Source organism: Dasypus novemcinctus, chromosome 11 (assembly GCF_030445035.2).
Source record: "Dasypus novemcinctus isolate mDasNov1 chromosome 11, mDasNov1.1.hap2, whole genome shotgun sequence".
Lineage (NCBI taxonomy): Eukaryota > Metazoa > Chordata > Mammalia > Cingulata > Dasypodidae > Dasypus > Dasypus novemcinctus.
In genome coordinates this window covers 93,013,471-93,032,404 of record NC_080683.1, presented here as the reverse complement: position 1 = coordinate 93,032,404, position 18,934 = coordinate 93,013,471, and the positions used below count along the sequence as shown (strand labels likewise).

Here is an 18,934-nt window from a genome sequence, read left to right as displayed (position 1 = left end):
CGCTGATAGATGCCCGTGAGCCACATTGAATCACTATCGCTAAAGGTGGCGTAGAGGCTACAAGTCCAAGAATCATTTAGATATGATAAATAATCACATGAGATTATGTAAGTGTGCCCTAAAAACTGTAGGTATTTTGCAAATGACAGTGCCACTGATGCCTTCCAAGCCACCTGGTGAGGAAGTTGGTGGTTTTATCCATATAACAAGTGTAACTGTGACAACAATGCTAAGGGAATCCTAGCTCTGAGATCCTACAAGGAGACATCCTACCTTACTTTCACCATGGGTGGTTGTGCAAGTTGATCACCTATTCTCCTTTCTGCAGTTTCTGGGAAGACAGAGTTTTTTCCTGGGATTGGTTTTGTTTGTTGATTTCTTTAGGGTCTAGCTACTGTGTTTGAAAACCAGTCACCTTGGTTTGGGGGGACACACTGGGAAAAAGAATTTTAAATTAAATTTTATAATAATTTATCAGCTGACAGTAGATTCTCTTAAGAGAGTAGGAGGAAGGAAGTGGATGTGGCTCAAACAATTGGGCTCCCCTGTCTACCATACAGGAGGTCCAGGGTTTGATTCCTGGGGTCTCCTGGTGAAGGTGAGCTGGCCTATGCGGAGAGCTGGCCACAGCAGAGTGCTGGCCTGCACAGGAGTGCTGGCCCAAGCAGAGAGCTGGCACAGCAAGATGACACAAAAAGAGACACAGAAGAGAGACAATAAGAGACACAGCAGACCAGGAAGCTGAGGTGGCACAAGAGATTGAGCACCTCCCTCCCACTCCAAAAGTCCCAGGATTGGTTCACGGTGCCACCTAAGGAGAAAACAAGCAGACACAGAAGACGGTACAGTGAATGGACACAGAGAGCAGACAGTGGGGGGCGGGGGGAGAGGGCGGGGTGGAGAGTGATGGGGGGAGGGAATAAATCATAAAAAAATGTGTGTAGGAGGAAATTAGCTCCATCTGAGTGATAATCATGCCTATCTTAGACAGCTATTATTCTCCAGAGACAGCCGAGTGAACAGAGTAAGACTGATGAAATGAAGAAACACAAAGGCACCACATCTATTTACATGTTGGTTTCCCGACATTTTGATTATCTCTGTTAGTTAAATGTTGATATTCTTTGCTTAAATTCTGTTGTTTTTTTAAAGCTCATTTTCTCTTTTTCGTAAAATAATACCCCCCCAGTTAATCACACCAGTTTCTTGGATTAGTAAAATGTCTGCTGCCACCTGGTGGCAATGTGTCCTAGACAAGAATGGACAAGAGGGACAGTCACTTAGGGTGAAACTCAAGGCAAACGCAGTTAGAGAAGTAAGATCTTGTTCACACATTCTCTCTGGTGTTCCATCATGATCCCAAATCCACCATATTTAAAACCAAGTGCCTACTTTCTCCTACAAATTAGCTCTCTTGAAATAGGGTACTATTTATTGAGCCGATATGTGCCTAGATAGCAGGTGCTTCACCTACATTCTTTTTCATCTCAAAACAAGTCTTCAGGGTAATTCTTATTATTCCCATTCCCAAAGTGAGGAACTCAAGGCATAGAGAGGTTAAAGAATTTTCCCAGTGAGATGCTGTAGCTTTGAACTGTCATCATACTCTACTTTCTCATTTGTTGCATGGCATATCAGTCTAGAGTCATCCAGAATTGAATCCCTAGTGTCATATTTGATTTTCCATCTCTTCATCACTCATCTGTAGTCACTCATGCCATATTCCTTTGGAACTTTTCTTGTATCTATTAATTCTAACTGCCAAAGTTTAAGCCCAGAACTTGATAACATACAGACTGACTTCTTTTAATTTTTAAAAATATTTATATAAAATCTAAAGTAATATGCAACAACATCATTGTAAACATTCAAATTATAGAAAAGAATGCAGAGGAAAAAGTGAAGTCTGACATTTGTATCCTCTCACTTGTTTCCAGAGAAGTGAGCACATATAATTTTTGGTTTATTGGTATTTAAAATACGTATAGAATTGTAATAGACTGATTACTCTGCAATTTATCTTTTTTCATTTAGCAAAACTTGCAAAACTTTCTATATCAGTGCTTCAGAATTTATACACGGTAGACTACCCATAAATGTTTACAAACTAAATCTTAGATTTCATCCCTTTCATCTAAAGCAGTATACTTTTTGCTCTGTTTTTATTGAACTGAAGCATTTCTCTCTCCAGTAAATAGGTATCATAGCTTTCCTCTCCTTTTTGGTTATACTTAATAAAGATTTTTTTTTGAGTGGCCAGGTATAGCATAGCAGTAAATTTTTTCATTAAATATCAACAAAAGATATTTTCATTAAATATCAACAAAATATGTGTGAGTTGTCATTTTACTGGATACTTTTTCATATATATGTGCTAAACTAATTTATTCTCAGCTATCTTGTGGGAATTCCTAATTTCTTTACTATCTCTGTATCCCATGCTTCTCACACTTGAGCAGGCATCAGAATACCCGGAAGGCAAGGCAAACTTACATTGCTGAGCTCCACCCCCAGAGTGTCTGATTCTGTGTATCTGAAATGAGGCCCATTTGCATTACTATCCAGTTTCCAAGTGGTCTGGGAACCCACTTTGAAAACTACTGATCTACATGACTCCTCCTGATGCTGTATACATCCCAGGGCATCTTGATCCCTTCCAGGCACTCCCTATTTACTGCACGAAAGAGCTATAGCGTCAAGAGAGGGTTGAAAGTCTCTGTGGTGGCCGATGAGAACTGGGGTGGGTGAGCCCTTCCAGAATGGGGCCAGCAGGGACTCTTAACAAGAATGATAGTTCTGCCAATTGCTCAGACCACAAATTAAGGAACAATTTTCAAATGGGCAGTGGATGGAAAGAACTATTGACTGCTCATTTGTCTCTTCAGCAGCTCATGCTCTAGATATTGCAATAGACGGCAATTGCGTCATCTTTGAGTATGAAGGGGGCATTGTAATGCCACTACATCTTAGAAAACAATTTTTATTTATATTCTTTACTTCCTGATAGGAGCTCAGCCAAGTGAATTCCAGGTATTAAGTAAGTTGATTCATTTGGTCAAATATTTATATCCTTTTCATTGTTGCTATTGTTCAATACTGGTATGACTTGTTTTGTAAAGCTATTGTACCAATCTATTACACAAAAATCCAAAATTATTGTTCAGACAATACATTTTTTTCTTAAAGAAATTATACAGGGCTTCTCCAGAAATGTAGCAGAACTATTTTATCTGTAATCATTTGATTTGTAAAAAATACTTCCTTATACACATATTGGACAGAGAAAATACACCATTTAGAGGCATGGTAAATAAAAAATACAAATGTAGTATATGTACATAAAACTTACATAATGGAATATTTGTTCTAGTATTTTTTCTTGAGAATAATGAGGCATAGGAGAGACAACCATATTTTTAGGAATTTAATTTGCTAGACAAATTGTAATTCTTATAAAGGTTTATATATTTCCATTTTGATCAAACATTTTAATGTTGATGCATAATTAATGCACTATAAATCAGGAAAATGCATTGGATTGATCAGTATATTTGATCTATGTTATTTCTTTACTTGAAATATTTAAGTGTGAAGAAGTTCACCCATTTCTGGAAATGAAACCTAAAAAGATCTGTGAATATTTTAACTTTCACTTAGCATGCATATATCCATAAAAATATTATAGTGTTTTTTATGTGTATGCCTAAACTTTATATAACTAGAAGTATAGAGGTATATATTGTTCTTTAACTTCCTTTCTCTCCTCCACAAATACTCATTTTAACTGCTGTACAGCATTCCACTTTATAACCATAAGTCATATTATTTATCTTCCAGCTCTATGATCGACATGTAGGTTGTTTCCAATTTTTCAATGCTAAAATTCCTCAGTGATTGTTCTTGTAGCAGATTTCCTTTAGTACATGAATAAAGATTTCTCCAGCATCTAGTGCAGAAATGAAATTGAGTGGTTGGTATGCAAACACTCAATTTTGCCTGATATTGCCAAATTTCTCTCTGAATTAACTATAACAAATGATATTTGCACTGGTATTATATAAAGGTTCTTGCTTCACATTTTTGCCAATACTGATAATGGGAGAGTTTTTAATTTTGACCAGCCTGAAAAGTGTGAAATAGTGTCACATTTTGGTTTTAAATTCAGTATCTCTTATTTTATTAGTTTTTTGGGTTTTCCTCTTCTGTGAATTATGCCCTTCGCCAGTTTTTCTTATGTATTGTCTTTTCCTTATTGATTATAAGTCTCTATATAGTCTGAATACTAATCTAAATCCTGTTTTTTTTTTTTTTAAAGATTTATTTATTTATTTAATTTCCCCCCCTCCCCTGGTTGTCTGTTCTTGGTGTCTATTTGCTGCGTCTTGTTTCTTTGTCCGCTTCTGTTGTCGTCAGCGGCGCGGGAAGTGTGGGCGGCGCCATTCCTCGGCAGGCTGCTCTTTCTTTTCACGCTGGGCGGCTTTCCTCACGGGCGCACTCCTTGTGCGTGGGGCTCCCCTACGCGGGGGACACCCTTGCGTGGCACGGCACTCCTTGCGCGCATCAGCACTGCGCATGGGCCAGCTCCACACGGGTCAAGGAGGCCCGGGGTTTGAACCGCGGACCTCCCATATGGTAGACGGACGCCCTAACCACTGGGCCAAAGTCCGTTTTCCTCTAAATCCTGTTTATATCCTGTGTAAATATTTCCTCTAATAAGATGATAATCTTATTGGTGCAGAAGAAATGGTGATATAATTAATATTATTAATCCTTTTTCTTCAGGCTTCCCTGTCTTTTTTTTTTTTTCCTTTTGTCTTGTCTAAAGAGCCTTTCCTAGTCCAATGTCTTCACATAGTGTAAATTTTTATATTAGGTCTTTTATCTACATGGACTTGAAGGTGTATGCTGTAAAGCAGGATCGATTTTATTTTTCTTCTATATGGTCATTAATGGCACCGGCATCATTTATTGAATAATCCATTCTTTCAGCACTGATTTGTATGTGTGGGTCTGTTTGAGTTTTCTATTAAGTTCCATTAATCTGCTGACATATTTCTGCAGTAGTAGAAAACATGCATTTCTATTCTACTATGCATTTATTACATGGTTGCCTTAGATTTCCATGCCTTCCGTAGTTTCAGTTAGACAAACATTAGTCTATGAACATCAATTTGGCCCCTGTATTGGGTCAGTGTGATAGTGTAGACTCTCAGATGTTTTTAGTTGTCTGCACTGGGAAAGATGACGAAATAGCTCTTTCTACTCTTTTTGCATTTAGGCACCAGCATGTGACTTATTTGGCCAGTGGGTTCATTTTTGAGTAGAAACTCTGAAAACCAGCCATCCTTTCCAGTCTTGCCTCAACAGGAAGCATGGAGGTGGAAACTCCCAGAGGATTTTCAGTGGACATGCAGCTGAGTGAAAAATAAATCTTTGTCTTAAACCATTGAGATTTTTGAAGTTGTTTATTATTGCAACATACTTAACAAATCCCAAATGATATAGTTAATATTTGCATTTTTATAAGAAAATGGCAAACAAGCACACTGCATTTGTTAGAAGGTAACATTTGTTTTCCAGCGTCTCTCTTTCTTTTCAACACCCCCCCCCACCTCCAACTGTGTCACTCATCTCCCCAACACCCAGGATTCAGTGTTCCCACAAGGCCTTTCTTGCCAAAAAGGCAAATGATCTGCTAAATTGGCTTAAGCTAAGTTTTGATAGCCTATCTTCTCTTTTACTTGGTATTTCCTCTTCCAGCCTGTCTTCTCGAAGTCTGCCTTTTCTCTCCTGGCATTTTTACAGTTTCAGAGATGATTCCAGAAAGGATCACTATTTTACCTAAAATCTCTAAAGATGGTTTTTATGGCTGGGTAGTGGGTATCCGTTATGACAAGCAGGCTTTCTGAGCTTCCTCTTTTTTGGCCATATTGGTGCCTACCAACTTGATGTAGATTTTAGACTGGCCCTGATATTAAAGATCCATAATTATTTGGTGGTTGACCATAGTCACAAACTTACATGCCCAATATCTGACTCTTATTTTTCTGGAATAGTACGGAGAAGAGGGTCAAGACAAGAGATGGTGATAACAGCACTGAAAAGATACTTTGTGGGAAGAAGTATGTTTTTCACATCATTTCCCTACCTATCAATGATTCCTTTAAATTAATAAGTTCCTCCCAAACATGCAAAATCATGCCAATATTATGGTGAGACTTGGGGCAGTGATGGAGGTGGAATAGAAAGGATTTAGTGTCTGGAGAACCACAGTTAACATGTCGTATGTGAGTCCTTTCATTGCAATATTTTACTCCTAACACCTAGCTGGGAGTGGGCATTTGAAGGTGACGAGGAATAATTTAGAGCATGGAATGGACAGGCTTGTGAGGCAGGGCCACCCTGGAGGTTTTGGCTTTGATAGAAGGAGCACACAGGACCTCTCAGACAGAATGTGGGTGCAAGAAGGGTTGTGGAAGTAGGGAGAGCCAAATTCCTGTTTTGTAATTTCTTTTCAGGGCCCCTAGTGTGGATTACAAAGGTCCTGAAAAATCATTTCAAGTGCCAAAAGCCACCATTTATTCAAGCGTTGTTTCTGGTATTAAGACATTTTATTTTTTTAATATACCTTCTTATTTTTTTTTTAAAGATTCTTAGATTACATAAATGTTATATAAAAAATTTGGAATTTCCCATATGCCATGCTCCCTACTCCTCACACATTTTTCCACATTAACAACATCTTTCATTAGTGTGGTACATTTGTTACGATTGATGAACCATTTTTGGAGCACTGCCACTAAGCGTGGATTATAGTTACATTGTAGTTGACACTCTCTCCCACAAGATTTTGTAACTTATGACAAGATATATAATGGCCTGTACTGTCATTGCAATGTCATTCGAACAATTCCAAAGTCCGGAAAATGTCCCCATGTTACACGTTTTTCTCTCTGCCTCCCTTCAGAACCTCCAGTAGCCACTGCCTCCACATCAATGATAAAAGTTCTTCCATTGCTAGACTCACAATCAGTCTATAGGAGAATACCAGTAAGTCTACTCTAGTCTATCCTTCATTCTGGGATGGTGGATTCTGTCAAGAGGATTCTGGGATGGTGATGCCCTCTCCATCTCTAATCGAGCTTCTTGCTCCTTGAAAAATGAGTGTTGATTGGTTAATTAAAGTTTACATATTTCTCTTTTTTAGGTGGTTCTTTGGAGCAATCAAACGAGCAGATGCACAAAAACAACTATTATATTCAGAAAACCAGACGGGTGCCTTTCTAATCAGAGAAAGTGAAAGCCAGAAAGGAGAGTTCTCTCTTTCAGGTATGGGTATTGTTTTGTGTGATTTAAATATAGATTTGAGAGTCTCCAGTCATGAACGTACTCTGTGAACATGGAAATGTTAATTTAAAATTTGCCTTATTTCTTATTTTCATAATAGGACGAAAATTAAGTCTACTGAACTACTTAAGACTAGTATAAAATTAGCAAAATTTTTGTATTTATTGCTGGAAGTCTCTGTAAACAGTTTCAGATTATATGAACTGTAGGTATGAAATGAAAAAATATGAATCTGGCTGTATTTTTTCACTTATGCATTATTTAGGAAACTTCTAGGGAAATGATAAGCAAGAGGCAAAAACTATACTATTGATAAATTGATTTTGCCACGGTACAAATTCTTCCTTTCTTTGCATTTCACTTGTCTTGGCTTGGTAAATAGAAAATGAAATACCTAATGCAAATGCCTTTAATTTCTTTAATTAACCACATGACATTTAAAATTTAGTCAAATATAGTTTTTTAACTAAAAGGAGTCAAGTACATGTTAACACTACCCTAGGTAAAAAACGCAGTGGGGAGCTGAGAAATCTCTTCAAGAGTTACAAGGGCTTACATACATGCTTTTGCTTTCAAAAATCTGTATTTGCAGGTATATGGTGCAATGCTGCACAAGGGCTTTTCTTAAAGACTCTATTCCCGTCCATCTCTCTTGCTAGACTTTCTCTCTCTGTATGCCCTATTCTGATCTGTGCATTGTCCGATCTCCGCATAGACCTTGTGGAGAAGAGATTTTGTCTCCCCTTTGTCCCAGTTGTCCTGCAATAATGTTTATTAACCCTGATGCCTAAGTGCTCCATTGTGTCTTCCTGGCTCCCTGAACCAAAAGTCAGGAGCACCTTCACTGCTCAGTAGTGAAACTGACCCTGGGCCCACATGAATTGGGGACTTTGTCTTGGCATCCATCATCCTTCCTCACACCTGTGGTTGTGCATACCAGAGTTGATGGATTGGAGCTGGAGGGAATCAAGAGCAGTGTCGTCGAAACACTGAATAAACATGGTGTGGATTCGACACTATCCTTACCTAGTTCCATGGACAAGAGGTTGGGCAATCCTGACCTGCCCACCATTCATGATATGCTAAGGAAGATGTGCCACTGACCCTTCTAATCTTGTTTTCACACAGGGCAATAAACAAAATATGTTCTTTTTTGACCCCCCATTCTCATCTCCCTCTATCTCCTGGTAACCTCCGATCAGCATTCTGTAAATTTCCTATTTGTACAGATTTCCTATAAATGACATCATGCAATATTTGTCCTCATGTGTCTGACTTGTTTCACTGAGCATAATGTTCTCAAGGTTATTCTGTCTTGTAGCATGTCTCAGGACTTATTTCTTACATCCAAGTAATATTCCATTTATTATTTGTGTCTGTGCCACATTTAGTTCATCCATTCATTTGCTGATGGACACTTAGGGTTGCTTCCACTTTTTGACCACAGTGAATAGTGCTGCTGTAATAAAAATATTGATTAAATATTTTAAATATAATAAAAATATCCCATGACTGATATGGGGTAGACACTAGCAACTCAGAACTGATGCCCTACCAGACTGGAACTTCACACTAGTGCACACTGTGTAACCCAGGTGAAATAAGTGAATATTTTATTTTATATAATACCATTTTTTTTCTGATTATAAAACTAATATAGTATAAACTTTTTAAACAGAAAGGCACAAAGAAAATATTCTAGAATATCGCATTTTGAAGATACATTATTAATTTTGAAATCCCTTTCCTGTTAGGCCTTTTTCATGCTTGCCCTATAAGTATATTTACACATACATACTCTATACTCAGAAAGCAAAATCGAAATCATCTTATAAATTTAATACATAAACCCAGGCTTCATTTTTCTCTGTGAACATTTTTGCACGTTTTTTCCCCCTCCCTGTCTCCCTCCCCTGCTGCCTTGCTGTTTTTGCTGTTTGTGTCCATTCGCTGTGTGATCTTCTGTATCTATTTCTCTTTTTTGTTTTTTGGTCTTCTCGTTTTTCTCCTCTAGGATTCACCAGGATTCTATCCTGGGGAGCTCTGAGGTGGAGAGAGGTTCCCTGTCACTTGGGCCACCTCAGTACCTGGTTTCTGCTGCACCTCGCCTTGACTTTCCCCCTTGTCTCTCTTTTGTTGCATCATTATCTTGCTGTGTGACTACTTGTGTGGGCACTTGGCTTGCTGTGTGGGCACTCAGCTCACAGTGAGGGCACTCAGCTCACCACGCGGGTACTGGCTTGCTGCGTGGGCATGCTCTTTTTTACCAGGAGGCTCCAGGAATTGAACTTGGGTCTCCCCATATGGTAGGCAGGAGCCCAATCACTTGAGCCACATCTGCTTCCCTTTTGCATGTCTTTTAATGTTCTTCTATATTATTTGCAGAAGCCACTTAACTTTTCCTTTAATGGGTGGATCATCATTTATTTAATCTATACTGTGTGTATTTTAATCATTTTCAGTTATTTTGCTATTATAAATAGTGATGCAGTGAACATACTTGTAGATAAATACTTCAATACTTGGAAATCTCCATGAGAATACTATTATATTTATAAGAAGAAAAAAAATAAACCTTTTGAAGTCTCTATGCTTGATGTTGGCAAAGGAGATCCATAAGAGAATTCCTTGTTTAAATGCATCCGTATTTCTTTATTTGCCTAATGCTAAAATTTACATATAAAATTAGGTAGTTATTGTTTAACTAAAAACTAGATTAAAAGTTTTAGATTAGCATTAAAAATATGGAAGCACTAATATTTCCATGAGGAAAGCAAAGTAAAAGTAGAATTACCTGAGTCATAGCTTTGAATAAGTCTCTGGCTACAGTGACTTCTCTGAGCACTCTCTAAGAGAATATTATGGAACAAAACAGCTTTATGGGCTTAGGACAAAATTACAAGGATATTGACAGTTATGTGCTGTGAATATTCTAATGCTTGCTTATGGATTTAGGAAGCTTATGTTGGCCTTGCTTGGAGACTAGCATATCATTATAGATTCTTTTCCAATGAAGTCAAACAATTTAGAGTCTTTCAAACAAATTATCTGATTGCTGTGTATTCACTGGGGACAAAGTAAATACATGCCATTATGTTCTACTGAAAGGAAAATTTTCTTATGAATCAGAGGGAAAGCTGTATATGAGACAAATCGAAAGAAAAAGGTCTTGAGTAAATAGGCATTACAATAAACAAACAAACAATCAAAAACTCAATTGCCGGCTGTTGATTACCACCAAAGATTTTCAAAAAGATTTTCTTCTGAAGCGGTGCTGCCTCCTCAGTCAGGCAGAAGTGATGGTCTTCAATTTTGCTGACTGCTGTGTTGCTAAAGAAACCAAAGAATGTCCCTTTTCTTTCTCAGTCTTTTTCACATGAGTTTTCCTTGGGCAGCTACGGTTTGCAACTGTCACTGAAGAGCTTGTTGAGGGAGCAAGATGTACCGATGCCGAGGTGGGCTCTGAGAAGCAGTGGCCCAAGGTAGGGGTGGGTGCTGATTGGCCTCTTAGGATCTTTGCGTGTCTGTTGGCTCCTGTGGGGTCTGAATGGATCTGGAAAGAGAGTTAGGGCAGTGATACCTCTCATAATGGCGAGACACTAATTAGCTGTGAAATGCAGCCGCGCTTTAGGTTATTACATGTTATATGTGGTAGCCAGAGAATCTATCTTCATTAGACGCATGGCAGATAGTTTTACTGGCCCTACTGTTATTTGTCACAGGTAGTCAATTGTCTTTTTGTTGAAAAATATAAAAATTCTGGAGGCAGTTCAACTAGTTTCACTGTTGCTTGGCTTCAACCAATTACTTTAACAGAAATTATTATTATTACCATTAATATGAATTTGAAGTTGGTGTCCTTTAAGCATTTATATTAAAGTTTAAAGTGCACTGTAAGGAAAATGTGTGTTGAGGGCTAAAACTGAGCTGCAGGTGATTTTTCAGAAGTGATTCTCCATCTCACATTGTAATGTGACTGGGGGCAGCTCTGCCTGTAGACACCTACCCAGTAGCACGCAGGAACTCCAGATTCAGCCTCAGAGAAAACCCTTTCATGAGCAAATAGCAATAGATTGAAGATAGCTGAAAAATGATGAAATTGAAGACATGAGGCAAGAAAAGCTACCAACAGTATTTGGGGTGATGCCTCCAGGTGGTGACATCACTTATACATGTGTTTATTTCCTCAACAGTGATCTAGAGTGCCGTCCCTGTGCCAAGCCCTCTGCTTGGTAAAGGCCAGCAAAGGTGAGCACAGTGCAGTCCTCTCTGTCTAGGGGAGGGATAGAACCTTGCTGTCTTGTGAGATAAGAGGAGGCAGGGGCCAAGTGTCCTTGGGGAGCCTCATGGAGGGTTTCGCAGAGGAGGGAACCTTTGTGTTCTGCATCAGTTTGTGTTATGAGGTAGCAGAGTTAGAATAAGAATTTCTGGCTAAGGGATGTGCCTAGAAGTTGTGGGAGGGATGGAGGACAATGTAGGCACGTGTTGGGGATGGGATGGGGAGGTGGAATGGAGAATGGGAGGAATGGAAGGAAACAAACCTGGAAAGGAAAGTTGGGGGTAGACTGTTCAGGGCCTTGCATATCATGCTGAGGAATTCAGACCTTGTAATGCAGAGGAAAGTTTTACATACAGAAAGTAATGTGGTCTGATCTAGGTTTTTGACAGCTATTTTTCATGGCAATACAAAGAGCAGAAGAGAGACTTATATAGACAGTAGTATGGGGAGAAGGGAGAGAAGCAAACATAGTAACATCACTTGCTGCTTTCCAAAATCATAAATGGAAGAGAGCTGTGTCCCTCTGCAGAATGCAGAGGGAAGCTACTGAACTCAGATCAGCTGGCTGTGCTCTCCAGTTCTCTAGCAGAGGACATTGCCAAGAGGGACAGGGCCTCCAGTCGCTTTCCTTTTTTTATGGGGCAAGTGTGAGTGTGGCCTTGGGACTAGGGATTAAAAGGAATGCTTCATATTGCCAAATTCAGTTAGTAGGAAAATGAAATGGCAGTGATAGGTATAAATATTAGAAATAGAATACATACTAATTTAGAAAAACTGAAATAAAGTAAAAAATAAGTTGGGGAATTAAAAAATGAAAAATATCATAAAACTTTGTTTTTGATGTTTTGCCTTTCATCACTGTAATAGGTATTGCCCTGTATGTACAGTGACAAGGCAATATCTTTCATTTCTTCCTCAGTACCTACATCCTTTTTTAAAAACATTTTTAAATTTTGTCTTCAAAAACGTTTTAGAGCATAGTAAAGTCACATATACAATATAGGGGACTCCCATATATCCAACATCAAACCCTTTTCCCCAGCAATAATCATTTTACATGTTCATGTTATATTTGCTGCAGCTGATGTACAGATATTGAAACATAGCTACTAAGTGTGGTTAGGCTTCATTTTTTAAGAAGTTTTGGATCCCAGAGGGGTTCAACTATGGCAGGGAAGGAGCACTGGTGTGGGGTGTTATTGATGGGGACACATGGTTGGGAGGGAGTTCTCCAGGGCATGTAAAAATGTTCGGATATTCATTGGGTATTTTCATAGTAGGTAGAGTTACAAACAATAACTGAAGGAGTACTAAGTTCCTAGCCAAGGGAGCTCTGTCACATTCCCCAATGGAGCAGCAACAATCCCCCAAGTGCAAGGGCAAAGACCAGTTAAGAAGGACGGTCCAATGATGAGCCCTTGATACTGATGACTATGCTTATAAGTCTGTGTACCTAAAATTTCAACTAGACCTAGAGCTGCAGGGTGCCCAAGAGTTACCTCCTGAGAGCCTCCATGTTGCTCAAATGTGGCCATTTTCTAAGCCAAACTCAGCATGTAAATGCGTTACCTTCCCCCCAGTGTGGGACATGACTCCTGGGGATGAGCCTTCCTTGCGCTGAGGGACTACCAATCACTAGCTGGTGATGCAACTAGAAAAAGACTTTGAATAAAAGGGGGAAATGGTAAAGACAAATGAGTTTATATGGCTAAGAGACTTCAAAATGAGTCAGGAGGTCATTGAGGGGTCACGTTTATGCATGTCTCAGCAGGATCCCAGAGACAGCCAAAGTAGATACAACCCCAGGTACTGGTGCTCCTAAGGGCTACGGAGACACACAGATTCTCTGGTCATGGCATATGGCTCTGGAGTTCAGTGCCTTGTCAGGGGGCCCTACTTTGAAATTTGTGCTCCTGAGTGTGATAGAGGTGAAGTCAGATGTGACCTTTCTACATATGCCTCTTCTGACACTTTTACTGAATCTGTGGTTGGCACTGGGGTTAGTGTATACTCAGGAGACTTGAATCTCTGGACTGGTCATGTGCCAGCTGGGCCCTGAGCCTCAGCAGAGTTGTATCACCTACTCTCCGGTTCGTTTGACTTACCCAGGTCAGCTAACCGGGAGGTGAAGATGGTCAAACAACACATCAGAAAACTGAGAATGCCTGCAACTGCAAGCAGGAAAATTGCATCCATCAGCCATGTGGGATCTAAGCCCCCTTTTGATTGAGAGGTGGAGTGGACATCACCATCCCAGGGTCAAGATGGAGGAATATAATATGGATTAGAGTGGACTTACTCGTATTCTACTTTGGGACTGTTGTGACGCTAACAATGGAAGAATCTGTATCACTGATTGGAGACAGTGGCCACAGTTGTTGCTGAGGGCAGGGAAAGGGAAGAAGAGATGTGATATGGGGGCATTTTCAGGGCTTGGATTTGTCCTAAATGATATTGCAGGAACAGATGCTAGACATTATAGATCCTGCCATAACCTACTGAATGGACTGGGGGAGAGTGTAAACTACAATGTAAACTATAATCCATGTGGTGCAGCAGTGCTCCAAAATGTATTCACCAAATGCAATGAATGTGCCACAATGATAAAGAGGTTGTTTATGTGGGAAGAGGGGATGGAGTGGGGTGTGAGTTATATGAGAACCTCTTATATTTTTTAATGTAACATTTTTTTGTGATTTATGTATCTTTAAAAAATAAAAGACAATTTAAAAAAGGGTTACTTAGTTGCTGAACAGACTGAGTTCAGATATCAACTATTTGCAGGGTTGTTTGGGAAGCCCAGCACCTATGAGCTTTGGGGGCCGTGGGAAATTGTAGTGCCTCTTTCTTGGAGGATCAAACCATGTAGGAAGTTGAATTCAAGTATAGCCCCCCTTGCTGGGGGTTCAGGAGGCTGATGGTAGGACAGCCCCTTTGCCATTCAATCCAGAGAGAGACCCCAGGGTCCTTTACTAGACAGTCCTGCTCATCTCCACAAATAACTTGAAGCAGGGCAGAGGTTCTAGAAATGGAGAGTAATGTCCTGGAAGTGAGAACCATGTGGAAGATAGAACTGGCAGAAACTGGAGGTTGAGGAAGAATCTAGGACAGTATCAGATCTCTGACCTGAAGATATTGGTAACATTAGCCAAGATATATAGGCATATAGGCATATAGCCAAGGCATATAGGAAAAGAAGACCTATAGAGAGAGGGAAGAGAATGGAGTTAAATAAGTTCAGAAGCATTTGAAGTACTTGTGGATGGACATACAAGTACCTGTTGTCTCTTTTCTTGACTCATTTCTACTGATTTGGAGCAGAATTCTTACCTTGATAGAGTTCCACTATAGGAAACATGAAGGTTCCATAGAGTAGGCAGGACTTTTATAATGGTCTGTGATTACTGCAAAGTCTCTTATTGAAAATAAGATATTCCTCTGAATGATGCAATCTAATTTTTAAATACATGAACTAGAATTTTTAGAACCAAATAAATGTTTCACCCTTCAAAGTAATTAATTATCATTGCTCAAATTATTTCACAGATTTTAGAACTGTCTTTACAGAAAGAAGTCACTTTATATTAAAGACCCTTGGCTGCTGCAATTATGTGTTCATTAGGGGCAGCTTTGATACTGGAAAATGGCCAGAATTATTTGAAATAACTTTTTGAATAATATGGGTATTAACCGAGTGATATCATGACGTATCACTTTATGAGTATTTCTGCGTGCCTTATAAGTTCATTCTGAAGACGTTAAAAAAGTAATGAGAACAACAACAGTGTCTGTAGGGAGGCTGTGTGTCCTCTCATGTTGACCTTGTGTGTATCCTTCATGTTGAATTTATATGTTCAAATACAAATATTCATTTATGTTTATGAATAACTCAATGATAGGTAAAATACAAACATTTATGTTTATGAATAACTCATTATAGGCCAAAATTTCCTTCTCAGACCAGCTTTCTTGAGCAGGAAAACAACAACAACAAAGCAAAATATATTTTTTCTGCTTCTATTCCATGCTTTTCTCTATCCCAATAGAATCCAGTACAGTTCTATAAAGACAGTAGCTGCTCAAACATTCACTCCTTTGCTCTGTAGTCTACAAGGACTAAAGGAAAGCAAGGCCATTGTCACTTTCTTAATTCTCTGAAGTCTGGGCCAGGTCAGATCACAAATAATCCTTCTGTTCACTGCGTTTCAGACTTGTTTTATAAAGACAGTTTTTCACTTTGACAGGTTAGTTGGTTCCAAGTAATAAGACTTTTGTAGAGGAGACAAAATTAGAGAAAGATATCCCTTATGGTATAGTGTTCTATCTCTCTACCTGGCACAGGATTTAACCCAAACTCACTTTACATAGGCCATTGAGTTACCATTTTTCCTCCCAGACTTTTTGAGATCTGCTGACTCAATCTGATCTGACTTTGTGGCCCAGTGGCAAAAGGCTTTGTGCTTTGCTAGTAGTCCCTTGAGCCACCCATCCATTCTTCATTTAAAATCAGTGTGGACACTGCAACCACAAGGGTTTGTAGTGATTCTATGACTATTAACCATGAATGGAAATAAAATTATATATCCCCAGTGGGGACAAATATTAGATGACTGAAAAGAAATTGCTTCTTGAATTTATTGTACAATGAGACTATATGGATTCTGGGAGCATTTTGATATTGGTTAAAGATGTTTTGCTTTGTAAAAAGTGCACATGCTGCAAAAAGAAATTTTTATGTTAATAACTCCACTATCTCATATAAAATGTATTAAATTTTAAGCATGTTTGTGCCATCTTAGAAAATGCCTTTTAATTAAAGTCATAATTTAGTTGTGTTCAGCTTAATTGCGAATATCATTGCCTATAATAACAAGTGATGTTTTTCATGAGTTATGGTATATTTCGCTTTTCTTAACTTTACTGCTGATAAATTATACTCCAAATGTTTTAAATACTCTATAAAGTTAAATTAACATTTTATTATGCAGTACATATTTCTGTGTTTGTATCTCTATACACACTCACACACACACAGATGCACAGGCAAACAACCTTGCTCTTTATGGCACTGGTGCCTGGAGAAGTTTTAAGTTTTATTGAACATCCATGACCAGTCTTTTTAGAAGCTACGTTATTCTCTAGAGGGTTTGTGCTCTGCTTTTTCTCCTTTTACTTTTATATTAACCCCTTATATTGACTCATCTAAATTTTCCCTTCTGGTTTTGTTTACTTTTTTTTTCCTCCATTTTCGGTTTTGATAGTTGAGCTATTTGGGGGAAAACATAGAGAAATACTGTGTATTATTGTTATTTGAATATATCTTTATAATAATCAATTTCGTATATTAAATAATAAGTGGGAAGTTTTTAAGTCGTGGAAATTGGTGAAATTGTCATTTTGTAACTCATGACATTTTCTCCTCCCTTGTTCTTTTATTATTTTTAGCACTCAGATTAAGTTGATTCTTTATTTGCATTTTGCCTTATTTTGTACTTCCAGATTAAAATAGTGGCTAGCTAATAATCACTTGAGTTAGCATCCCCCTAATTTCTATCCAACTATCCAAGAACACACATGAGGGAAGCAGAATCGTAATAGCCCTGTAAACTAAGTCTATTGATCAGTGGTTTGATAGCATCTCCAGAGATTTTCTACTAATTTCAGGGTGGAATATAAGTCTACTGAGGCACTATAAGTGGCCAGAGCAAACTTTGACCTTCTCGTAAGAATAGGGCCATTCAGGAAGCAGGATGCCTGACCAATGCCCAGGGTGTGCCCCGCTTAGAGTAGTAGAATGCACAGATACCAGGAAACCAGGGAGCCACTGCCTTCCTATGAAGAATTGACTTGGTAATCGGGCTTGCCCTGGGCATCCATGCAAAGTTCCTTCTTTTCTACATTCAAATGAGTCAGCAGCTTCCAGCACAGCAAATGTTGTAACAGATGACCGGCAATGACAGTATGTTGTAAACTGGGAGTGAAGTTGACCTTACAGAAAGGACAAAATAAGAATACTGCTTGGTGATTGTATTTTTCACACATTCTTTTGGCTAAACAAACACTAAGGGCTCAGCATTATAAAATACTGAATTCTAGTTTTTATTGTCAGTGGGTCAAGAGAACAGGAGAAGATTCATTTTTCCTTCAGCAAAGCCACGTGGGCTGACTTTGCTAGACATTTGCAGTGTGATTAGGGGCTTGGCTCATAATTGGCGGCCCTGCTGCTGATTGCTGAGAGGAAAATGGATGCTTGGTCAAGTGGGTGGAGAGAAGGACAAGTTCGTATGATTTTCCTCTATACACCAGGTTCATTTCATTGAAGGATGAGTATTAAACTTTTTTTTTTAATGAGTCATGAGATTTTGGGTACTTAACAGAATTTTCCCAACCTATGTTCTAGAACATGAAAATTCTTTGTTAAGCCAAAAGAGCTCCATAAGACAGAGGTTTCAGCAGTTAAATGCATTTGGAAAACACTCTATCCCCTCTCCCCGTCTCAAAAAAAAATCTTAAAGTCTGAGAAATCCTACAGCCAAAAAATTGAAAGCTTTCAACTCAGAACTACCCAAATCACTTGATCACAAAACCCTTCCTTTTTATATAAAACATGGTTTGGGAAATAATACCTGATACTATAAATGATGGTGGATAATAACTGGAAGATATAGAGGAGACTCATACTTTTGAAAAATATTCACTAAAAGAAACAGAAGAAAAATTTTGAAATAATTTTGTTTGAAATCATAAAACTTGAAAAAACAACTCTATGAAATTAGACATAAAGAGCAGCATGACAAGGCATTTGTCACTGTAGGGAAGGATATTAGTGGTATAAAGAGCAAACTTGAGGTGGTCTCTGGAGAGAGAAAAAAACAGATAAAGGCTTGAGAGGGCAGATGATACATAAAGAGGAGAACTTGTTTTGAAATTTAGTAGAATAATTAAACATAAGAATTTGCTTCAAGCAAAATACGTGAAAAGATCCACATCTACATTATCTTTTCAAAATATTTGAACATCATGGATAAATGAAACAATTCTGTGAGCATCCAGGAAAAAATTAATTAATTATAAAATAATGAAAATTGAGCTAACTCAGAATTCTCCTCCACACCACTAAAAACCATTAAATTCTGTTTTAGCTTCCTGGCTTCTAATACAGATACTGTATAATGAGTTGGCTTAACAATGGGAATTTATTGGCTAATGATTTTCAAAGAGAAGTACAAAATCAAGATGGCAGCTAGGCGATGCTTCCTTTGGGAAGACTGTGGCTCTCTGGGGCTGATTGCTGGTGATCCTTGGTCT

General features: G+C 38.5%; 1 protein-coding gene across 1 annotated transcript in view; it reads left to right on the top strand.

Annotated features, from left to right (window-relative positions):
- The window catches only part of FRK (fyn related Src family tyrosine kinase), a 122,096-nt gene that overhangs the window by 42,864 nt on the left and 60,298 nt on the right, over positions 1 to 18,934 (top strand). Inside the window, exon 2 of the mRNA XM_004471210.5 lies at positions 7,208 to 7,329. Within this exon, the coding sequence (XP_004471267.1) occupies positions 7,208 to 7,329 (122 nt within the window). The remainder of the gene's footprint in view (positions 1 to 7,207; positions 7,330 to 18,934) is intronic.